Source organism: Perna viridis, chromosome 14, assembly GCF_037379345.1.
Source record: "Perna viridis isolate PV_CMFRI_1.1 ecotype Kerala chromosome 14, ASM3737934v1, whole genome shotgun sequence".
NCBI lineage: Eukaryota > Metazoa > Mollusca > Bivalvia > Mytilida > Mytilidae > Perna > Perna viridis.
The window spans coordinates 13,394,029-13,420,235 of record NC_142458.1 but is presented as its reverse complement, the minus strand read 5'-3'; the positions used below and the strand labels follow the sequence as shown (position 1 = coordinate 13,420,235).

At 31.1% G+C, this 26,207-nt stretch overlaps 2 protein-coding genes across 8 annotated transcripts in view; one reads left to right on the top strand and one right to left on the bottom strand.

The window, feature by feature from the left end:
* The window catches only part of LOC148598285 (zinc finger C2HC domain-containing protein 1A-like), a 33,779-nt gene extending 19,654 nt beyond the window's left edge, over positions 1-14,125 (top strand). For 3 of the 7 annotated variants that reach the window (XM_088560691.1, XM_088560696.1, XM_088560693.1), the window contains exons 8-11: positions 1-132; positions 3,371-3,525; positions 7,398-7,415; positions 9,211-14,125. In XM_088560691.1, coding sequence (XP_088416817.1) covers positions 1-132; positions 3,371-3,525; positions 7,398-7,415; positions 9,211-9,508 — 603 coding nt within the window. In that variant the 3' untranslated portion in view covers positions 9,509-14,125. Of the gene's footprint in view, positions 133-2,022; positions 2,047-3,370; positions 3,526-5,492; positions 6,503-7,397; positions 7,416-9,210 lie in introns of those variants that run through there. The other 4 variants (XM_088560694.1, XM_088560692.1, XM_088560695.1 and 1 more) reach the window with 4 other exon arrangements.
* Positions 14,126-15,347: 1,222 nt separating this feature from the next.
* On the bottom strand, positions 15,348-26,073 carry LOC148598284 (phospholipase A and acyltransferase 3-like). The gene is made up of 2 exons (XM_088560705.1): positions 25,509-26,073; positions 15,348-20,126 (listed from the first exon to the last, which is right to left on the bottom strand). Exons 1-2 carry the CDS (start codon positions 25,953-25,955, stop codon positions 19,977-19,979), a joined length of 597 nt encoding a protein of 198 aa, XP_088416831.1. The 5' UTR covers positions 25,956-26,073; the 3' UTR covers positions 15,348-19,976.
* Between the last annotated feature and the right edge of the window lie 134 nt (positions 26,074-26,207).

The window sequence follows — 26,207 nt, the reverse complement described above, 5'->3', positions numbered from 1 at the left end:
CATGACAATACAACAGCTCAGGAAACCAACCAAGACATGTCAGGTTCATTAAATATCTGGGCTAAGCATGTATCCTACCACGGCCTTGATTATAGATCTTGTCTTGAACCAGTTGACGAGTTTGTTCATACGGTAAACACTATACATCAGGGTCTAATCAATGCTCACTGACATATGCTGCTAAACATTGTAATATGTAAATTTTCATTAACAACTTTATTATGTGAAGTACCTGGTATTATATATTACTATAATTTAGAACTATAGTTTGGTATAGTCCAACCAACAGATTTCTGGATTAAAATTCTACGTGATAGCTTGTTCAGCAGTTTTTTTTTGTATTTTTTTTACTTTTTAATGGCATGAAATTGAATGTATGACTTTCATTTACAAGTAAAACATGTGGCTGTCTTGTAATATTTTTCAAAGAAAGAAGATAGGTGTAGATTTCATTATAAGTCAAAATCAGTCATCAACATAAAAAATCATTGACCTCATTACTTATGACAAATTTTGCATTTTAGACTTTTTGTGAAAGTGACCACCTTTGATTTTAATTGCTTAGGTCATTTTAAAATTATTTAAACTCTGAGAAACTTCAATATGATAGCCATATAAGGAGGGAGAAATTTCTTTTTACCTCTTAATCCCCCTGTAAAGTGACGAGGTTGTGTTTGTATTGATCATCACAAAAACAAAACAAAAAAATGATTTAGATGCTTTTTTTTGTATGTTTTTTTTCTTTAAATATTGATACAAATGGATTATGAGACACCCTTGAATGAGACAAGACTGCAGTGACTCCTTATGTCTGTAAGCCCAAATGCAATGTCCAGTAAAGATTTGTTCTTTAGTAGTTTGGCAAATTTTTGTTGATATATTTCGATTACTGTTGAAGGAGGTAGACCTGGGGTAAGGGACATAACCTTTGAAATCAGTGATATGTTAGTATCATATTCAGTTTCTCCAAAGCCTTTAAAGCTTTCAATTGAAACAGAATGAAATCATTCCAAGTTACTTTGATGCTTACATGAGATTGATGTAAAATGCTGAATACGAACATTCCAATGATTTGTAAGAGTTGTGACCCTTACCCCAGGTCTACCACCTTAAATGTTTGGTACAAGCTAGAGCTCCTTTGGAATCATGGCAAGGGAGGGCTAGGAAACAAACTATTAAGTCTAGGTTACATGCAATACAAATATTATGTAGGGATTGATCCATGATATTACAGTTTTTGAACATTTTTAGTTTATCTGCATTTATTTAGTTGTATAAAGGAGATAAATAATGCTTGTCCATTTGAAAATACATGTATGTTATTTTCCCCAACAATTTAAATTGTGTCTAAAGTATAATATGAAAATTTGGCACAAAAATTAAACTAAATTATTGATGTTTACACAGTAAAACCTATCTAAACTAAGGGAAAACCTGTCTAAACCAGACCTTGAGGAAAGGGAAAACCTGTCTAAACCAGACCTTGTGGAAAGGGAAAAAGGTCTTAATCAGTCCTTGAGTCAAGGGAAAACCTGTCTTAACTAGACCTTGAGTAAAGGGATAACCTGTCTAAACCAGACCTTAAGTACATGTAGAACCTGTCTAAACCAACCTTGAGTACAGGGAAAACCTGTCTACAGCAAACCTTTAGTACAGGGAAAACCTGTCTAACCCAGACACTATTAAAGCCCCTTTCTGTTAGTTAAAATTAATATTTTGAACCTGTATTTTCGAAAGACAGGAGATTCAGTCTAGACAGGTTTTTTTTTTTTAAATCCTTTCTTCAAAAGACAGGAACAATTCTGTTTATTAAAACAATTTTGATCAGAAGTTTGTGTTTGTGGAATATATATAATCTATCAAATAAATTGAATCTTTAATATCCATTCCTATATGAAAGAAATGCCTTCAGGATAGATTTTCCTAATTAAATACATTTATCTGTGATCATTGTGAAGATCAAATCTTGTAGCTGGTTCAGGGAAAGGTAGAAATCAAACTTACTTGATGATGGTATTATAGGATGTTGAGGAAGAAAAAGATGAGGTAAAGGGGAGATTACTATGATTTAAAATATACTAAAGGGATATAACTCTTTTGTTTTTGTAATTTGCTTTAAAATACAGTGTTTTTGACCAGTGTAATAGGGTTTAACCAATTTGTGTTTGTACAAGGTACTTGTCAATGGTTGTTTCAGGGTTTTTTTGGAGATGTTTTTTTTTTCTTGTCTGTTTTTTTATTTTTTAATTTTTTTTTGCTTTTGAAAGTTACTAATTTCTTTACCTCGAAATACTGAAGAACTTTTAACTTTTGGTTTTTTGGATGTTTTGTGTGGATTACCAGTACTAATTGATAGTTATTCAGTTTGAAGGAACTTTTTGCACTTTCATATTTTATACTTATGTATTTCTTATGTAAATTAGGATATATTTATTCTTTTTTATTGCTTGAATGCTTTTAGAGGTTTTGACTATTGCATTTTATGCTTGCTATGTAGTAATTTGATTTTTATAATTTGCGGGTTTGATTTTTTTGCTTTTAAATCTGTCTTAAACAGTTGTTTATCAGGCAAAAGTCATAATTTATTGTAATATATGATAAATGAAAGCGTTTTAGTATGATAATGAAAAATTTTATTGCAATATTTTTACTGGTGTTTGAGTGATGATAGTAATGTTTGTTACATCCCACCGTCCAAAAATGACTTCGTTTTATTGCATTACCATGACCCTTCAATCTTGTTATTATTCAAGTCCTAGCTGGTTTTTTTTTTTGACATCAATTTTTAGTGCATGAAAGCAATATGTAAGATAAAACGATGTCTGGCTATATTTTGTGCAGATATGAGTGTATTCTTACCTACATAAATTTTGCTAATACAAGCATTAAGAGAAAAACATCTAAAATTGAATTTACCAGTTTTTCCATCCCCCATCTTGTAACCATGGTAATATATATTACTACATGTATTATCAGTTTAACACCAGTAATAAATATAGATCAGTTTAAAGAGTGAAAGGAAAGATAATTTTTGTTTTGCAATGGTTTCGATTGTTTTTGCATGCTTTTAGATAGTGGACTTTTGCTTATCATGCCCAGCAAACATGTAACGTGGGGCATACAAAGTTTGGTCTGTGCGTCCGTACATTTTACTTCTGGATGTCAAAATATTTTTCTTTAAAGATGGTGTCACATCTTCATGAAATTTTCACCACATGTAAACCATGTGCTTTTGAAAAAGACACATTTTATGATTTTGTTCATCGATTAAAGATCACTGTATATCAGTAATATAAGTATGCTGCTCAAGACATTGGTGTTGTGTTAACACATCTTCTTGATTTTCAATATATGTTATCACCCTATCTAGGCACAAGATTATTCAGACTCTCCACAAAATGGGCATGACAATGGATTGGGCACTGGGAAGGCATTACGTACTGGTAGGGGTGGCAGAATTTACCAAGAGGCTAAACGAGACATTAAATCAGCCGGAAAATTCGGCTCGTCTAATTCTTTATTAAGGTACCTGTTTATGTTTGCCGCATGAACCCTAACCTTTGTTTTGTTGGTGTTTGTTTAATATCTAGGTCAAAGTTTCATCAGCTCTATTTTTAGCATTATTTGTTTTGATTCTAATTAAAACTATTACATTTTTTGTTGGATTGTTTCAAAATTGTTCTTGATATATAAATTCAGAATTTACAATTATTGCTTGAATAATTCAGTTTAGTTTGATCTTATTTGATTTTAGCAGTCTTTCTAAAAATCAGACAGGAGGTGATTCATATATGTCAAAAACCCACCAAAGTCAGTTTTATTTCTTGTTCAGAAACAGTTACTGATCACATGACCAGTCTTATTTTTTTCATTTGGTTGTTTTTGAGTTAAATATTATATAGATTGTACTTGAAATTGTCACTTTGCAAGAGTTATCATTCTTGATTTGATTTCATTTGGTTGATTTTAGTGGGAGATGAGTATATAATTTTCTAAAAAGTGCAGATCTGAATACAGAAATGATTATTGTTAAGTGAAAGTATAGCATATGTAGTCAGAAAAAGCATGGTTTGTTTAGTGGGTTTTTCTGCTCCATGAATCACTTTACCATTGGCAGTGTCTGAATTTTATGTGGACTGGTATTTAAAGAAAAGTTACGTCATCAGTGCCTTTAGTGCATTTGTGCATCCTTATTGTTTTTGAAGTAGAAGTTTTTTTGAAATCATGCATAGAACATATGCTTCCTGCAGTTTGTCAAACTATGTTGTAAAATACAACAAACTTTCGGACTTAATGATCATGTTGGATAAGGTTTCATATAAGTGGATTTTTCATTTTTGTTTTAGAAATTGGTGTGCCTTCCCCCTTTTTTTGCCATTATGGGGCAAGATATTTTTTTTGTATTGGACAAGAATTACTTGAAACAAAGAAATTGAATTTCAAATTCTCCCAATTTTTGTGTATAATGTCATTTAGCAAAAAAAGCTGAGAATGAAAAACTCCCTTGTGAGATTATCTTTATTCATACAATGTGTCAACAGCTGTTTAACATGCTGGAAATTAAAGAAGTTGGTTTCCCCCATTCTAACCTGGTGATTAGAAATGAGTGTAACTTTTTAATGACCGGGTGGTGATTAAATTTCTGTGAGAGTTCTTGCCATTTTACATTTCCTATTTTTCTACTGATTTAATGGGAGAAACAGATTCTCCTCCAGTGCTCTGGGGGTTACAAGATTTCTCCACTCTTGATTGTTAAATTTTAAAATTAACCCCCTCTCTGAAGCTCCTGTGTTAAAATCTAAAATTTAATTCTCTTGAGTGGAGAAATCTAGTTATCCCTCAAGATTGAAAGAGAATCTATATTTCTATGTATAAACAAGTCTTAAAAATGCATGATTTCAAACCAAGCATCTATTTCCCAGCTTCTATTAGCTTCTTCTACTTGTAGTATTTTCTTAGCTTATGCTGCATATAGTCGATATATAAATAAACTGAAGTGCACATTGTTTGTATTTGTCTAAAATATGTAATATTGCTTTCATCTTTAACTGAGCAAATTACTGTGAAAGTCAACTTTCATTCTTCATTGTCATTTTTTGGCCGATATATGGTTTTTGTTTTTTGTTTTTGTTTTATCTATTTAGAAAAAAAAATTGGTACTTTACTGATTATTCAAGCCTGGATCTTCCAATAAATAGAGAGTGTGAGTTCCAACATCAGAGCCCCCTAGAGAATTTTACCTGGTATTTGTTGATTCCCATAAAATTTGTATACAATTTCTACAAAACAGTTAAATTTCTGTAAAACGATTATAAAAAGTTAATTTGCACACTGTAATTTTCTTTTTTGAAAAATTTGCAATTTCTTCTTCATTCAACTTTGATTTAATTAACTAACAAAAATCATGAAAAATAGTACTCTTTTAACAAGTAGACTTTCACAGTATTGACAGTCTTGTAGCAAACTTCAATGAGAATTTTTTTTGTATAAAGTTGCAGCCCCGTTGGTAATATTAACCAAAGTTCCTCCTTTCGGGATAACAATGATGGCGACTGGTAGGATGTTTGTTCTAACTTATTCACTTGTGTTTTCACCACTATTACTTCATATTTTTGTTTTTTTTTTATCATTTGTTGATTTTTGTTTTTACAGAATATTAGATTGCATTATAACATGATTTAAGTTGATTAGTGGTAGATAGGTATATGAAGGATTATAACAAAAGTACAAAAGTAAAGTCTGTATAACCAATGGCATTATCATGGTAAAAAAAAGTTGGAAACCACTGTAATGTGATTGTGACAAAAGTTTAAGTTTCATGAGAAAAAAATATCAGTTTAAGTCTAGTTTAAATCATAAGGCATACATTACTATATACATGTATCAGAAATTTTTCACCTGGTATCAGGCAATCCAGTTCAGCCTGCAATCATTGCCTACAAATACAAGGTGTAGAATACAATTCTGCTGTATTTCTTGTACAACTATTTTGCCAGTATTTTAAGGCCATGACCATGATTATGAAGCTGGGGATTTCCCAAACCATTGGTGAAACAATTTGGAGTCACTTAAGCGGGCACAATAGAGATATATTATAATTAAACTACAGTAATTCTGTCTATGTTAAAATTGAATATGATCACTTTTTTACTTACATGATAAATACAATATTAGGGTAATGTCAAACAATATAGCCTATGTGTGTATGAGCTAAGGGATTGGGCAAAATCAGAGGCTTTGCCAAGCATCATCCATGTCCTGCCTATGTTGAAGTACATTAAAGACACAATTTATAATCTAATTATCATAGAATTACTTCTTGAACATGAAATCTCAGAAATGGGAAAAAAAAGATTCTTCAGTTAATTTTTTTCTCTAAAATTTACTACTCCTGAAAACTTCTTACTGTAAAGAATGTATATATGGTTTAACATGTTTATGGCTCAAGCTATAAATATTTGCCATCTTGATACCTATAAAAAAATGCAAGCAGCTTTATCATGTTTAATGAAACTAAAATTTATGTTAATTCATAAAAAATCCCTTTGATTTGATATACTTAACCGATCATAAAAAAAAATCACTTAGATTTGTTAGTTTCTCACTGCAAGCACCATACTTGATAGCTGGAAAGCTTCATTTATCATATTTGGGTATGGTATCCATGTTCTTATGTGCTGGTAATGTCATGAGTTACTATGCATTTCGTCAGGTGCATTGATAAAGTAATTATTTGACACCCTGAATTGCAAATTCTTCACTTACGATTTCATGATTATACTTTATCATTTATACTCATAAGAAGCATATAAAGTATCTTCCTCATCTGTAATCAGAATTTCATTTTAGAATTAAATTTTCTTGTTGTTATTGTTACAGTCCTTGCATATGTACAGAAAATTTGGCCTTCGGTAACGAAAATATGTGTAACCTGCTGCTACCAAATATTGTTTAAATCTGTAATATGTGACTGAGGGAGTTTTTAATGTCCTCGGCTACACTTTTGGGTCTTGCACGGACAGCACCTGCCATTCAATTTAGAATCCTTATTTATCAGTTTCATTGTTTACCTGTCAATAGTGAAAACAATCTTTATTTTGGAGGTACCATATACCTGTCAATAGTGGACACAATTGCTGTTTTTAAGGTTCAGAGTTGAAGTTAATGTTAAGGTTAATTTTCATGTTTATTTAAAAGAATGAAAAGAAGTTAATATGAATTTGGAAAAAAATAAATGAAAAAATTTCAAAAGAAGAAATCCATCATTACTGGTAAGGATGTTTAGCTGCACACTTCTTGAAATACTTTTGTTTATGTACACATAGTATAATATTTTTGAGTTTGCAGCACTTTTCTAACTGACAATTAGTCACTGTACAAAGTTTCAACATTTTCAGTCGAAGAATAAAGTCAGCGTAAGTTACACAGTGCATGATGATCTCAAAATATATTTTCTAATCCATCCATATATCTTAATCAATGAATGAATGTGGTATTTATGCATAAAATCTTACAACACATATAATGATAATGTTCATTTGATAAAGTTGGTCTTCTCTTGATAAAATACCTGGTGAACTTTCTTGGTTAATTAACTGGGCAAGTTCTGTTGATGAATTCTATAAAATATAGATTCAAATAAATTTAGAATGAAATAAAGTTAAAACCATCTTCTTCAACTGTCTAGTTAAACTGCCTGTAAGGAAAGTCGTCAGGTGAATATAATTTGATCCAGGTAAGACAAGCTCTCTCCAATGAACATCATCACTGGATGTGCTGTATTGTAATGGGATGGTGATATACTTGCATTCACCCATTGTGCAGAATGCATGCAGATGTGTACTTATCTCTTTTATATATTATAATTAATAGTAGAACTTGAATTTTATGCAGAAATTTAAAATATGTTTTAATGTTTTTGTGACATTTATAGACCTCTATTTTTTTTTACTTCACTAAAAGCTAACTGACTATAATAATAATTGCTTTGTATACCTCCTGGTGCTGCATGTAAAATGCATGTTATGTATTTAAACATAGTCATGAATATAGAATTATAGATTTTGTATAGACATCTTAATTTTTTCTACTCATTAATGCATGTGGCTTTTTGAATGATTGCTTCTTTTGTGAAACAAGGTATTTTGTAGTTATGCAATATTTTCATACTGTAGGCATTTACGATAAAAAGATTCATGTTTAAACTTCTTTGAAGTTTTTGGTCCACAGACTCTGCTTTGCATTGGTGATATGAAAGCTCCACAAGTGAGCATACTTTTTTTTTTACCTGTTAAACTAGAATAAATTTCATGTTCAAAGTTTTTAATGACATATTTTCTAGAAGTTACTTCATTGAATACATCTACCTGGCTAATTGGTCTTTTTTTTTATATAAATGTTTATATACAATTTTTATAACATTTCTATACACTTTTTTATATAGTCATATAATCTAATTAAAATTAACACTAACTGGATGTAGAATCTACCATCACTTCTTTCTTCTATCTGTCAAGATGACCTTTTCAGAATTCTTGTGACTTTCCCTTATCATATTGCTATTATGAAAGCTGAAATCTGATTGGCTAATTAGAAAGATTATCTGAACAGAAAGTAGAATGGAGTTACTGAGTAGGTCAGATTTTACTGATATTAATAGTCATAGAATTGAGTAGAACTATATCAAATATCAACTACAGCATTGGACAGTTCTTGATCCTCTAAAGTAGAAAAAAAACCAATATCTTCAATCATTATATTGTATAGATATGCAGCTTTCAGGTTGATTACAAGGGCAACTATTAATTCTACCTGTACCCATAAGGAAATACTAACTGATATTGTATGATCAAGTATTGTCCTAATTTAAGGAGGTAGCCCTAGGGTAAGGGACACAACTCTTACAAATCTTTGGAACGTTTGTATTCACCATTTTACATCAATCTCATGTAAACATCAAACAACTCTGATTTCATTCAGTTTCAAATGAAAGATTGCTAGATTTTGGTTAAATTGAATATGATACAAGCATACCACTGATTTCAAGAGTTATGTCCCTTACCTTAGGTCTAATTCCTTAAGTAGTCATCTTGAATGCTAATTATGAAAAATAAGAAAAAAATGTCTCTGCTGTACAGTTGATATCCATAACATATCTATACAAACAACATGAACAATATCAGTTAAGAGATTATCTTTTTTTCCTTGCAGGGACGTTATGGGAGGTAGTAAGCACAGCCCAGGAGGCGGAAAGATTTCTATTCACGGTGTTGGGAACTTTAAAGAAACAGAATCTGGTTACTATAGCAGCAGCTCAGAGGCAGATCAAATGAACTTACAATTTCAGCGTAGAATCTCCAGTGCTAGTTCAGCTACTTCTAATAACAATCACAAAATGTCATCTCAAAACTTGCCAAAATTCTGTCATGAATGTGGTAATAAATACCCTGTTCCAAGTGCTAAGTTCTGTTGTGAATGTGGAATGAGACGGATTGTCATGAATTCATGATTGTTACTGACCTATTTATTTATACTGTTGATATTATGAAAGAATGTTTGACAACTGCCTCCTCCCTTGATTTTGACCACGTTTGAACTGCAGTTGCCGTTTTGCCAAGCATTGTTCATTCAGAAAATACGGCATTGTTTTTTTTTTATTGTAATGAATGCAATAGGGAAAATTGCATTTAGTTGAACTTTGAAAATGTTAATGACATTTTGAGATCTGCATAGACAATGAAAATAGGACATTCAGTATTCCATTATTATTTGCTTTAAAAAAAACACCACTTCAGAATAAAAAATGAACATAATTTTTTTTTTATAATATCTGGTACAGATTTTCAGTAAATTATGTATGCAATGTTTATTCTTTAAAATCCAGCTGTGTATTGAAAATCCATTACACTTTGTATGAGTATTTGGACTGCATATATTTTGACAATTAATCAATGTTTTCATTATTGCAAAATATGCAGATTTATTTAGTTATTATTGAAATAATTTAAACTTGCATAAAGTTTGTCTGTATTACAAAAGCTGTTGTTTTAACATGTATTGCAGAAAAAAATACTCCGAAATACACACACAAACGTCATTAATTTATGAGTTTTAGTAAGTATAGGTGGTACACATGTACTTTGCAATTACCAGTGGTGGGTCATGTAAGGGTGGCAGTTATGTTATATTCATTGTTTGAATGTTTTAAAAAGATTGATAAGTTCTGTACTCATTTTGAGGAATTTGCCTAAGTCATTAATTTCTTCTGTCTGCACTTTCACACATGCCATAAGATGTCTGGTGGAAAAAACGAAATTTGATGTAAACATGATCTCTGCCATCACTGAAATTTGTTTACTTATTTTCTAGGCAATTTTTGCGATTGACATGCCATCCCTATATATATATTTATCTCATATCATGTAATCTGTATATTCTGTATCAGCATTTACTGAAACGTTCACACTATGTTTACTGTACTGGATCACACACTATCCTAGAAAAGCTAAAGTGTATTGGTCTGGTGCAGGTTTAGGACCAAGGATTGTGCAAATGATAATATTTTTGAGAACATTTATATCTAGATATACTTTAAGAATGGTGCAAAAAAAAATGCTTTGCTCAAATGGTTGTTAGACATTCAAGTATTACTAAATCAATAAATGTTTCTTGCACTATTCATTTTGAGAGATTTAAATCTAAACAGGTTTACTTTAGGCATACATTTATCATAAATTCTACAGTGAAATAAAATTCTTTAAAACCATTTTTTAAAGCATACCTTACCATATCCCTTTAAGCAAATTTTAGATACATTTACTACCATAATGGAGCATTGAATATTTCCTGTGACATCTAGTCGTTAATCGTGTTATAGCATATTGAAAAAGACTGGTACCACTTTCAATACATGGCTATACTATTGGTGACTACTATAAGTGTTTGCATTGGTAGAATTTTACTTATTTTTACAAGTCTCCAGGTATAATTCTGCTTTACATTTTAGAAAAGTATACTGCATCTTTAGGAAACACCACCTGTGTGATCTTTTTCAAACATACTCAGATTTGGTTCATGATCTTATTGTCCAACTGTACTTGGTCTGTTAAGTAATTAACACTTGCGGAGCTTTTTTTAAAGTGGTTCAACTCTTGGTCATGATCTAAATGTTTAACTTTACTAAGTCTGTGTTTATAAAAATGAGAAGTCAGATCATGAAAAAATTTGAAGTGGATCCATAAGGTCAAACAGATGTCCCATAGTAAAGAAAAAGAACACTTTCCTGTGTTGCATGACATCATTTTACCTAGAAAGCAATTAATATCCCTCAAAATTTGTATTCACAAATATTAAAAAAATGTAATGTTTGATGTAAGTTATGGCATTGGGATACAAGTTATATGGTGATGTTAGATGGCTAACACCAAAGTGCTGGCAACATTTCATAAATAGGATGACTGAAGCCTTTCCTTATCTTGAATTGAAAATGGTACCAGTCTGTTTCGATTTGCTATAAAAGTAGTGTTTAAGGTTGTATATAGATTAAATGATATAAACACCTGGTTCTCTGAGCTGCTACTGTATTAGAAATAGTGTATATGTATATCCTATGTGTGTTTAGTGTCAGTAGCTTTGTTTATTATTCAGGTTCTCTGTGATATTATTAAGCAAAATGATTTTTATCTCTGTAAAATATTTCTGCTTATTTATTTTTGTATGTATGATTTTTGTTTATGTTTTTACTTGTTTTTTTTTATTTTGCTATTGGGACCATGTATTTGTTAATATAAGAAATTGTTTGGTAAATTCACTGTTGCTGTGATTCCATTTGCTTTTGCATGATCATAAAAAAAATAGTCTTATGGACATTCTGTGTAAGAGCACTTGTATTCCCTGCTAGAATGTCAACAGATAAATGCCAGTTAAAAAAACTTTTTTTCCTTTGTTTTTTTTTTCTCTGAAAATCAGTGAATTAATTGAAGTTTCATAGTACTGGAAGAATCTATGACCTGTCTCTGTCACCCATTTCTGTAGAAATGACTGAAAGCTTGATAGGTTTTGGCAGTTTCAACCATATGTGCTCTACGATAAAAAAAAAAAGCATATCATAGCTTTCTTGTTTTCATTTTTACCTTGAGCACTAGTTCAGAGACTGATTTTGAATTCATTCCTATTTATAATAAACAAAATTGTGTATCCAAAGGTTGGACTGGTTAATGAGTAACGAGAGAAAAAAAATGAACCAGTTTTACTGATTCCATGTTTCTGACTTTCATTTACTCTTTACTGAAAGTCTAACCAATGATATTTATGGTTTTTACTTACTTACACGTACATGTGTGATGCCATATATGTTTTGTAGTGTGAAGTGCCATTAGTTCTAACCATACAATGCCTGTGTTTGCTCATCTAATTTTCTGACATGCAATCTCATTGCATGTTTTGTTTTTTTAATTTAACTGGAGAAAAAAGGTTCAGAGGTATTGTTTGTTGATTCTGACAATGTCAGAATTTCAAAAATAAAGTTTAAAGGAAGAAGTGTAATTTAGAGTCCTCCTTTTCATCACTGTATTTTTTTTTCTGTTATTCAGAAGACAATCTTTTTATTAATATGAAATCTACATGTTTTTGTTTTTGATTGAAATACTTAACTATTGGAATATGGTTACAATGTTATCATTTGGGTACAAGTATAAGTGTACTTGCTTTCGTTTTTTTCAACAGAAGTGCAAGTAGTTACTCTACATTTCTAAAAAAAATATTTATTATTTTGTTGTCGTTGATGATCAAATTAGTACCATTGTAATTTATAGGAATTGTTAATTTTATTGGTTCATGAGACTCCGGTGAACAATTCTAGCATTTTGGAACCTCTTGTTTCATCTATGTAGTTGCAGAATTTGCAGTTCCATGAAATGCAAGTTTTCTTTTACAATATCATAGCTTCAAAGTGCCTATATTTTAGTATGTTTTCACCAAAAATATGCAGAAGTTTACAAATATTCCGTCCAATGTGAAATCTAGTTACTTCCATATTTATAGATTTAAGGGGAATAACTCTTATTTAATTTGTAAATTTTGAATCCAATATTTCTGTAGAGTTTTCCTCTGTATTATGTTCAAGAATAATTGTACCTATAACTGTCTCAAAATGTCTTTAATTTTTTTTATCTGTGTCCAATATTGTATGAATGTAGACATTTTCAAACAGGTTCACAGTGTTTTGTTTGTTTTGATGCTAAATTTCTTTTTTACATGTCACACAAATATAGAGGGAGTCATCAAAGAGCTGCTTCATAATCATAATGCTGTTAGTTTATACTGAAAGGTTTAAAAAAACTTTACTGCTTTACTGTTACAGATCTAATTATTTTTACTTTGGTAGACATTATCAGTCTCCGCCATAGACATATCACTGTTTCCTGATTTGCTATGTATCACATTGCTAGCATATATGCCCTGCTATATAGGATGTGAAAAAATTCACTGGGCATGCCCACTAAGTAGTAGTCTTTGTAAGAAACATGCAAAATCTGTAATTTGCAAAAAAAGGGTAAACATTTTTACTTTTGTTATTCAGTTGCTTTATGTGTCTGTATGGTGAAATACATAATTATTTGCTCCAATCTGTCTGCTCTTAGGAGATAATCCACTTTCAAAATCCAATAGTTTATATTGTATTTTAGTATCATTTACAAAATTATCTCCCTCAATTTTGAACTCTACAGTACATTCTATGTATTTTTTAAATGTCCTTAGAATGTGGGTTTTATGAAAAGTTAATTTCTAATGGCTTTCCAACCACGAGTCACATTTTGCATGATTCTTATCTGGAGTACTACTTAAAAATCTGCAGAGCTGTACTAATTTGCGTAAAGGGGTGGATGCTAAGCAGTGAGTATGGCAGAGGTGTAAAGCTTTGAAAAATTGAATATTTCCTTGGTACAGGAGATTGAAACATCATAAGATTTAAAATTACAGTCACAATTTCTCTTCCTTAATTTCATCCTTTAGGTTGTCTGCGTAGATGCATTCCATAAATTATTTATCCTTGCACAGTTTGTATTTTATTTAAATTGCTTACAAATATATATATTTGTTAAAAATTAAAAAAATCTCCACTGAATATTGGGTTTTTAATTTTTCCCAAACAGATGTTGGTTTTATATTCATGAACTGATATAAAAGGGAAATTAAGTTAATGGTACCAGGTTTTGTATGATAATCATAAGGAACATAATTCCATGACTACGAATAGAAAAAGAAAATAGACAAACACAACAGAAGACATGAAATTATAAAAATAACACACACTGAAACCAAAAAAAAAAAACTTAGACTCCACTAAAAACTGGTAGCATGGGCCAGGTATATGCTTTACAATGTAGTAATATATCTACAGAGACGTTCATTTGTCAGCAAAATGGATCTTTTCCAGAATTGGAGAGAGGAGTGTGGCCTTGATGCACCAACCTTAAACAATTTACTGTCAGTAAATGAAAATAAACAATTTATTTTTTGGAGTTACAAAGGAAAATAAGAATATTCTCAGATTTTTCATTTCAAGTTTTTTTGGATTGGTTATGGTGATCTAAGTAAACTACCGGTAAAGCTATTACAGAACTACACGTACAGTACCTGAACCTATCCATGCATAAAAAATTCGGATTGGTCATCGATCATCGACCAGTCATCCATCTGTCAAATCGATCCATTATATCGGTGATCGCATCACGTGACCACGGAACGGTAAATATATTTTCGGGTTTTTGTTGTTACCTTGGTCAATTTTACACATATTTACATAATGTAATAGATTTAAACATCAATTTAATCTTTTATTTTACATTTCTTTTATTTCATACAGATCTTGCATCATTTTACATAACAAAACTGTGATCAGATCGGTCACTGGCCATCGACCTGTCAGCAATGAATCAGTCAATGGTCATCGATCTGTCAAATTGTTGCGTGGATTGGTTCAAGGACTGTATGTGTACTTGCCAGCTATTTGTGATTTGGTTAAATGAAATAATGGAACATATTTAGCCTACATGTGATAAATGGCACATAACCCTCTACAATCTCAATCACTGTACATGCATATGAAAGAAAAAGCAAGAAATAAATTACATGTAGTTTTCATAACAGAAATCAACTCCAAGTTACTTAGACAAAGTAATGTCAATGTGTCCCATCAGATTTTTTTTTTTTGTATTTCAAACAAATGCCCCATCAGAATTGCCTACCAAAGGGATATTTTTATTAAAAAAAAAAAAAGAAGCCTGTGCTGGTTAGACCTAATTTGTCCTTCCTGAGTCTTGGCTAGTAAATGAACAGAAAACACCTTTCAGTTCAACTTTTATTTCATAATAACAATAACAACATAATTATGCAAATAAGCTCATTTGAATATTCATAATATCATAATCTTACATCATGCAGGTATAATTTAAAGCTAAAACAGCCATTGAGATGATTTGATACATGTACATGTGAGTTGATAATGAACCCATCTCATGGGTTATGAACATACAGAAATATGGATGCTTTAACTGACTGAAAATGTCTCATGGGTTAAGAACACAGAGAAATATGGATGCTTTGATTGACTGAAAATGTTGCATGAGTTATGAACATGTAGAAAATTGGATGCTTTGATCGACTGAAAATGTCACATGGGTTATGAACATACATAAATAGAGAAGCTTTGACTGACTGAAAATGAAAGTGATATGATTAGAAGTGAGGTAGAAATGAATATGGACTAAGTGGTTTTCAATTACAAGTTACTTTAGTGAGAAAGAAGTACAAACAAAATACAACCCTGAGAAGGAGATTTTGGTAGAGCTGTTGTCCAAGAAAAAATCAGGAGCAATCTGCTTCAATTCCAATATTTCAATATCAATAGGCCACTTTAGCCATGAAGATCTTGCAGTGCATTGTCTGTTGGGTTGTTACACCTATGGTCATTTTTGTCCAATCTACTACAGTATAAGGAGAAAATCACTCCTCAAACATGACCTACATGTACTGTCTATATTTAAGCACAGTATGGATCCACAAAGATTGGACATCAATTTGAAATAATCCATCATAAATTTCTAAAAACAGTTCTTTAAAGAGAAAAATTACAAATAAGTGACAAACAGAAATACATAAATGTGCATTTAAATACATTCATAAGCCCTTAACAATTTACAATCCAGGATGCAACTATGAATAATTTAACAATGATTTTCTGATCATTACATAATTTGTTAAAGCATGGATGAAACATCATTATTTACAACGACTTAAATAGTTAATTTCATGGGATGGACTTGGTCTTCCATTGAAAGAATGACCAATGAAATGTCTTAAGTAATTAAATGATCAATTATCAAGGTTCTTTGATCTAAATTTGACAGAAATCTATTGTAAAGTGTAGAGCCTACTCAAAGGAAGTTCATTAAGTGACTGTCATTTAATCAAGGGAAGACCAACTCGGTTCTCTGAATTTAACTATTTAATTCGTTGTAACATGATATCATTTGTAAATATTACCGGAAAACAAAATATACACTTTCAGCAAAATATACTTTATACTTCAATGAAGATTGTAAATGTTTAACTACAATAGATTAGGACATTATATTTCATCTTGGATAAATTAATTTATGAATTATATATTTGTAGGTTATAGAACAACCATAAAAAAACAAATATATCTTGGATAAACTTTTCCTTAATATGTATATAAGCTAAGAAACAACCATGCATGAAAAATATAGTTACCCTTAAAAGCTTTGTTGTAGATTCTAATATTTAACATATATGTACATGTTGGTACATTTTTTAATTTTATAGATACATGTACATGTATAAGTTTACATCCATCTAAATAGTTGTTTTAGTATTTGTAAATGTACATATAGCTAAAAATAATCTTGAGTAAACTCATTTTAAATATATGCAGACACAAGAAATTTTGAAACAACCATGCATCAAGAATATGATAAAACACTTTGTTGAAGATGAACTAACATTCAATATACTGTATACCAGGGCAAAATACAGATATCCATGACAAGGAAAAGTTAAGTAAAATGTTTGAAAAATAACAATAATGAAATTTTTGTCTATCAACGTTTTACAAAAACTTCTCCAAGAGAAATGGAAGAAGTGAGCACAAACAAGGACAAGTTTATGCTCAATCTTCCCTTTAAATTAGGCACTGCGGTATACATGTATATTTGTTTGTTTTTTTAAATACATGCACTAGTTAACATCCATCCCCATAAATTTTACACAAATAGTAAAAAATAACTTCCGTGTGGATTTTACACATACAATGTACATTTGTATATATATACAGGTATAATCTTATTTCATACTTACATGCATCAGTTTGCATCAGTCTACATTAATTTTGTAGTACATAAAACCTGTCTAAGCCAAACCCTAAATAATCTGAAAACCTGTCTATGCAAGACACTTCCCACAGTGCCTTAATATAAGTTCAAATGCATTTTACACCTTGGTAAACTAAACATCTGTTTAAACCGAGCCAATTTTAAAGTCCAAAAGGGGTTCAGTTCAAACAGGTTTCAATAAATATTAATGTTACTGAATATAATACAAATATTCTCATCATCCATTGTTTTTAAGTCTATCATTTCAATTTAAAATGCAACATAAATGTGTTAAAAATCAATGGAAGACGAACGAAGAGCAAATAAGCAAATACAGTGTAAACTGTTTGAACCCCTTTTAAGGATGTAGACCTCGAGTAAGGGACACAACTCTTACAAATCATTGGAACATTTGTACTTTATATCAATCTCATGTGTACACATGTAAGAACCAAAGTAATTTGGACTGATTTCATTCTGTTTCAAATAAAAGCTTGATATGCTTTGGTGAAATTGAATATGATACAAGCATATCACTGATCTCAAGACTTATGTCCCTTACCCTGGTCCACCTCCTTAACTGAACTGCAGAATTTGTTCAGATTCACAAGTCGCTTGGTTATTCCAGATTTAAAATACATTTAAACTGATTTAAAGTGTTTGGTTTAGAGAGGTCTTCAGATTATTCAGGATTTTGGTTTAGACAGGTTTCATAAAAATATTAATTGGTTGAAAATTTTGAAATGAAGTACTGTATACATGTAATGGTACATAGAGCAGCACATGCAAATGGCCATTCTAAAATCCCCATTTGTTAAATATTTAAATAATGACAATATATATGTAGAATTTAACAACTGTAGCAAAATTGTAGCTTTTAGTCAAAACAATTTGTAATTGGGGTTCTGACTAGAAAAGTTATGGATGAAAACAAAAGATATAATTCACATGTACTTACTCAACCTAAAACGGAAAAATAAGAGATCTCGATCTTACTATGGGAGTATAATAAAGAAGAAGAAAAACACACAAAAAAACAAACGTAATTATAACAAGCAAAGCTAAAATAAACATCAATTCACATGTAATTAAAAATCATAATTGTAGTTATTTCTATCTTATATTCATCCAGAAAATTATGGTGAAGATATCAACAATAAATCCACAGGAATTCAAATGACTCTCACAATTGACTTAGTACTTCATAATTCATTTGATCAACATAAAGTTTGCTCACACAGCTACACTACCATCAACCTAAAGGAAAGTAAACTGGGATTTCTCCACTTTAAACAATGGAGGAAAATAATTCTCCCGTTAGGATACCACCTCAACTGCACCTAAAGTCAGGATATATTGCCATATTTCATTACCTGTATTGTGATAAACCCAACTTGCTTCAATTGCAATTACCAGTACATGATGTGGCATTTCCCCACATAGGTGCAAAAAGTTGTCTAAAATAATCAATGTATAAATAATTCCTGAATTTGTGGTATGGTTTTGACAAAATGACTGATGTTTTCTGTAAATACATCTACTCTACTCTACTGTGTTCTATGGAGATGTATTTGTACTCTAACCACTCAACCAATCTTCAGTGTGAACGTGGAGAAATTTCACTGATGTTAGTGTTTCTTTTACATGTAACATAAGTGACTTATGGACATTTGGTACAATTTGATAGAAATGTCCATGTAAAAACCAGACAGTGAATGGCACATGATATATTGTTTTAAAAAATTTCATCAAATTCATATCACATATGCATCCTTTTTCAAAGATGAATGTTGGTTTTTGAGTGCAAAAAATGTAACTGCAATGATTAAAGAGAAATGAATAACAAAGAAAGCATGGAAAATCATTGAAAAAGAGCAATGACTCTTCATTCTGTGAAAAATTTGGTTGCTTTGTTAGGCAACTTTAAAATCATTTTCTGAGCCAACCATCGTTCATTGAAAAGATCTTTCACAACATTTACATTTGAAATACAAATGATATAAACATTACATTGAAAAAAAAAATATCAATGGGAAAAAAATAAGTTGTGCCACCTATATCAAAGGACTTGCCTGATTTTTACATGGACAGCCTCTTAAATCTTGAATGGAAGTTCTAATCAATTTTAAGAGGTAGATTTACTGGCTGCCCTATCATGTACATGTATCTAAACATGCCCTGCTTACACAATAACAAAGTGGAAATTTCAAATTAGGTAAAAAAATTACAAATATCTTCCCTCACAATCTACATGTTCATAACATAATTTGATTAATAGACAGTAGTTATCTGTATTTACAGCTGTGTTTTGTGCTGTCATATAACTGGTATAATTCAAGAAATACATGTATGAATTTCCCCCAAAAAAATGTTATACAATTTGCTTCAAAATATGATATTGAAGCTGAATGGAAGCAAAATGTCTCGAACACTTACAATTTTGAAACACTGTGAGGCGCTCAATCCAAGTACAATTTATTTGTGTATAAATAGCCCAGTTAGACATTGCTATCAATTACAGGAGCACTAACATAGAACCTTCAAATTGTTAATTTAAGGTGGGTCTGCAGCTCGCTAAGACATCTACGATGGAGATTGGAGATCTTCTTCAAGTGATGTTTGAGTTCTCAGAATACTTCGAATACTCGCTGACAGAGTCTCGTGAGCAACATCCACTTCCTTTGGTGAAGGAGGCGTTGAGAATATTGACATGGCCTGCAAGGCAGTCTTGGACTGAAAAAAAATAAACAAAGAATAAGATACATGTACATTATTTATATCAGTACATAGTTAACGTGTGACATTCATATAAATATACATCTACAGTACATCTTAAAACATTGGAAGAATTAACTGAGTCATAATTAGCCAATATAATTCATAAATGTACATGTACAAATATCCATCCTGAAACCATCGGAGGACGGCCAGACATGCAACTTTTCAATGGGTATCATATAATACCTCACCCCTTCTTGTGGCAGGGTATAAAAATGAAGAAAAAAATGAAAGGAAATAAATCTTATGTTACATTTCATGCATTTAACATTTTTCTAGGATACATGTACCACTTTCCTGCCAACCCTCAGAAAGTGCAATTTTTTTGTCAGGAAAATTATGTTCTAATTTTACTTTGCTTTGGTAATTTTGGTAGAAGACTTCAATTCCTGAAAGATTTTGTTAAGTTCAGTAAGTAGACTTAAATTGTTGAAAAACACAGTTGAGTAAGCATTTCAATTTTTTTTTAACTATTTTTTACATTGTGTCTATGGGAGAAACATTCTGACTTGTAACAGCGTTTACTGAAAAGTGATAAAAGGATACATGGTATATTAGTTGAAAAAAATAGGGTGGACGAGTAATAGAAAACAGACATCTTTTTGAATTTGTCACATACATGTAAATTAGATTACACGTAACTAATTCTGTTCTGGATAGTAATAATATAGCTAGTACATGTAGTACTGTATGATGATTTAATGTTGAAGTAACTGTACAATGAAGTTACAACATACATGTTAGAACACAATTTAGGCAACTGCTTCTTATTCATAACTGGTTTTAAAAGTCCCAGTAAATTATACTCCTAAGTGTAAGAATAGACCCTTTTGTGGTAAGTTGGTGAACATGTTCAATATACACTTCTGCGAGATAGAGCTTGGGTAGAACAAAAGAATTTTCCTCACAGACGTGTATATTGAGCATGCTCTACGCATGCTCATCGACTACCCCAACGTTAGCACAAAAAGGTCTATATAATATTATAATTTATCTGATCAACAAATGGACAGTAATGTTCTTTTCAATCATAACTGCATGAAGAATGAAAATAATTCATCATACATGTAGTTATATTGTTAGTATTCATAATTTTGAATTTAAGACATCACCTTACACGAACAATTATGTATATGTACCAGTATTCGAATTGCATCTAGTTTTTACTCTGATCCATCAATATTGACCAGTACAAACCAGTGATGTCAGAATCAGGCCTAGGTCTATTTATAGCATCAAATAATCCAGTCACAACCAGATAAATATCAAAGTAATTGATCTCTTTTTCATCTGGATGTAACAGGATATTTCATACTGTAAATACATTTGTACATTAGACTGATTTGACCTGTTACGATATCACCAATTTAAGGACTTAGGGATTATACAGTACATGGAACTAGTTGAAAATTTCCTCAATTTGTGTGATCTTCACAAGTTACATGAGACTATACTAATATGCTTGTATGATAATGTGTGCACCCTAGCAAGTAGATGGATTTTACTTAAAGCATAACTTTTTAATAAAAGAATTGACTAACACAAATCATGAAATGAACATGGTCTAAGAAAAAAAAAAACTTCAACTACATGTATGTAGTGGAAGTTGTACATACATGTATTCAAATGTGTACTACAGGCATTGAGCTAGGTTGGGTTTTGCCCAGCACATTACTGGGCAAAATGAAATACTTGTAAGGTTAAACTTCAATAAAAAAATATGTTATCAGTCTCTGATAAGGCCTATTTAGAACTTATTGCATGGCTTATTCCACAAATGAGGGCCGCGAGATTATTCTGTAGTTTTATTGAACACTGTATGGTAGAAAGAAAACAAAAAGTTTACATATACATTTTATATATATATACAAAGTACAAGATCAATCCCGAAATAGAGCAGTCTATCAAACCCTTTTTGAGTAAAAAAAATTAGGAAATCAAGAAATAATTTTCTTAAAAATCAGGAGGTTACCAGGAATTTTTAAACATAAAAAGTAATGTGATAATACAAAATTCCATGAAAATGACCATCTTTCACTCCCCTAAGTAAGAGCTTTCTAGAAATGTAGCAATTTCAGAAGAAAGAAGTTAGAACACTTTTATTAAAATGCTTAGTAAAGGATATATAAAGTCAATTTGAATGTAAAATAACAACCCATTGAATATACAATATCATTCTCCACAAAATATATTAAGTTTTACTTGTATAACGCTATAAAATATATTAATATTTCATCAATTTTTTTGGGGTGCAAAGGTTCAAAATCAGGAGTTATCAGGAGTTTTGCTGGAAAATTCAGGAGTCGTTTGACGAACTGATAGACCTACCCCTCTTAATAATCTCTATGTTGATGCACTGAGAGTTTTGTTGCTGTATAACCTAATCAATATAATCAACCAGTGATCTCAGGTCCGTAAAGCATCACTTTATCCTGATGCTGTATTTTTTTACAAGGATGCTATCCAAAAAGAACTTCCCATAGGTTTCAATATAAATGTGATGCTATAATTTTAACATGCAATATGCTCTATTGAAATTCAGGGCAGAGGTTACCAGGATGCCATCTTTAAATCTTGAGGAGAACTCTGTCAATATGTGAACATCATACATGTATACTATATGTACATTTGTATATCTTAATTACAGATGCTCAGAAGGGCCCTGTGATTAGGATAACAAAATATTTCTATTTCTATTAATCTCGGAGAATATTTGTTAAGAAAATGTAAGTAGCATTCCAGCTAAGGATCATGCAAAATGTGATTCATGGGTAAAAAGCCTACATATTTTTATTTTTGACATTTTGTTTGAAATGTCATAGTAAACAGAAATAAACATATGGTTTTTTATATAACCTGTGCTCTTAGGAGATAAAAATTATATAGAATACACTGTAGATTTCAAAATTAAGGGAGATAACTCTGTAAATGGTGCTCAAATACAATAGAATCTACTGTATTTTCAATATCGATTATCTCCTAAGAGCAGGCAGATTTGATTTTGAATGAAAAATTACACATTTCATAGTATAGACCCATAAAACAACTTAATTACAAAAATAAAAATATGTAGCCTTTTTTGGGGTGTATTTTGCATGATTCTTACAAAGACAGCTACTTAAATACTAAAATATGTATGTGAAGGTTAATGAAAAATCGTGAACATTTCTTTCTTTAAAACTGATTCTCATTATCTGTTTTATTTGGTTGAATTATCGAACATGTGAGGGTATAATCACCCCTTTTTATGTGGGATTTGGCCTGTTTTTAAAGTGTATGCTGTAGCTGTAAATGAAACTAACTTTAGGATCCAATTCGCAATATTTTTTAACATATGTATATAACAGAGGCCAAATAAAAAAATTAAAATGTATGTTTAGTTCCAGTCACCACTTTGAATAAAATATTGTGGTAGGTTTGAAATTCACACAGTTGGCTTGAAATGTTGCTAAATCCAGCAAGATGAACAACTGAGTGTCCTATGAAAATAGTGAGCAACTGACATTTATCACAAACAGTAATGAAACATCTTATTTCCAATTCCAATTTGCCCTAAAGTTTAACCAGTGTAAATTGGAATTCTAATTTTAAATTTGTCCTAGGATGAATCTGGACCTTACTGGATTACAATCTCCCCTGTAACATACAAGTACATTGTATGTTGAACAAATGTTATAACCAAGATTTGTTTAATTGTCCAACACAACTTCTGTAGAGATAGTTACATGCACATGTACATGTATCTGTGGGTTAGGAATTAACAATAATCAGCCTTTTCAACTACAAATGTATACACTTATATATCAGTCATTATGCCATCAGGATTTTTTAAAGCTTGATCATCAATTAAGTTTTACAATACATTGATTCATAATGTAATGAATGTAACATACACTATACAACCTAAAGGCTAGTCTAGGCAAAAACTTGTATTCAGTTACAGAATGTTCAGAGGAAAAATTGAGATTGAATGGTACATTTTGTAAACTACATGTATGTAATTGCATTAAAATGTTTTTTGTGTATATTGTGTACATGTATATTCAATTGTGTACATGTATATTCAAACGAACAAAATATGAAAATGAGATTATTTTTGAGCAGATTGGCGAGAATAGCTCCTGTCTTTAAAATGGGCGAGATCTACTCCCTGACCAGTACAAATAATGCATCTTTAAAAAAAAAAGGCCATCCGATAAGAAAATGCTGAAGCTGCACTAGAGTCTAGAGAGTAAAATGTAATTTCTAGTATCTAGGTGTCATCGGTTCTCAATAGCATAACAATGTTGTTTACCTGTTTGTTGAACTACTTCTTAAATAGTTACAATTTTAAAGTCATTATGAGAACTGATCTTTATTTTCTCAGAAGACTGGTGAGATTGCATGTTTACATTGTGAGAAAAACACAATTTAGTTAGGTGACCTATTAATGACTTTATGGGCACTACATGTATGTCATCAGTTCTAAATAGGGATATGACTATTTGTATGGAGACCATGAGAAACGTAATTGGAAAGTGAAAATAAAGAAAATAAATAATTCAATATATTTTCATCGATATTTCATATTTTCAGGGTCGACATATTACTTCAAGTGAATGTTATAATTGATGAACTTTGATATGGCTAAAAAATTATAATTGCATCTTATATTTTTTAATTTGCTGTGATATGGTGTTCCAAGCATAGAAGCAAAGATATACAAGGTTATTTGTATTATAATTCGCCCAAATGTAATAGGCTTTTCAAATTATTGCTCTACAACAATGCATATCTCTTAAAACATTTAACATTTTCTAGTAAGAAATATTAAGATATGACCAGTACTGCGCACCATTCAATATTTTTACCGACATAGCCATGCTTATATCAAGACTGTGCATTACCGCTGAATATATGACCTACAACTTTCAATAAAATGAGTGTTGGGAGAGGTGGGCACTAAAAATATGAACTTTTTGGGGTTTAAGGGAAAGGTAAAATAAAGGGGAGGGGTGCTAAAGTTTATTGGTATTATAAATATCTTTATACGCAACATAACAAAATCAAAGCCCGATATAAGCGAAGAAGTGTTCAGTAGGTTAATTCTTTGTGAATAGACAACACGTGAGATTTTGCATTTTATGTCATACATGTATTGCCTATGTGCATCGCTATCAAGAACTCATGACTACCGAGAACAGATGGATGCATATGGTGAAAGTCAGTTCTAGCTTTTATAGGCAATGCTTACTTCATGTTATAAGTTTTCAGATTGTGTAAAATAAAAATTAAAACGAGGGGTGGCTTTAAATCCGAACCTGTAGATGCAATTAAAATGCAATCTTGTAACATTACCTGATCACTCCAGCTGTGTCCATATTTCCAGTCTGTAACGTAGTGTTCTGAATTTCTCGTCAGTATGTTGTATTCAACTATCTTCCCAATCAGTTTACTGACATTCTGGATGATTGTCTTTGATTTCAGTGGTGCAAGACCCCTATTTTTAGCAGGTACTCTTTTATTGTTCACGCGCACAAGCACGTTCCCAAGGTCGGTTATTTTTCTCTTCACAACTTTGGTGCGAGTTTCCCTTCCTGATAAGAAGTCACCACCCAACAAAACAATTTCTCCTTTCCCGAAATACAAACCCCATTCTGCGTATATTGTGCGATCAATTTCTACCAAATCTCCTGGGCGAGCATGCAGATATTCGGGCTGCACGAAAGGTTTAAGTCCGAAATTTTGACATTTTAGTGGAGTTTTCAAATCTCTCTTCACAATGCCTTGTCCAGCTTCTTCCATTTATGTAACATAAACTTATAAATTAGTCCAATTCGGCAGACGACACAGGCTTGTAAACATTGACAGTGTCAGCTGAAAAATGAATTTCTCCAGAACTCGGGGATTTTCCATATCACGTGACTGTATCCTCTAAAAATATACGACCTGGGGCACATTTAGGAGATTCGTAATTACTCCCTTCCCGGATTATGTCAAAATGTCATTAGATTCAATAATGAAATTTAAAAAAATCTATGATTTAAATTACGAAAT

Bases quoted from the DNA above. Each gene is read 5' to 3' on its own strand.
- LOC148598284 (XM_088560705.1), bottom strand. From the start codon at position 25,955: ATGGAAGAAGCTGGACAAGGCATTGTGAAGAGAGATTTGAAAACTCCA. The intron at 20,127-25,508 runs GTAATGTTACAA...ATTTTTTTTCAG, and splicing joins GACACAGCTGGAGTGATCAG to TCCAAGACTGCCTTGCAGGC.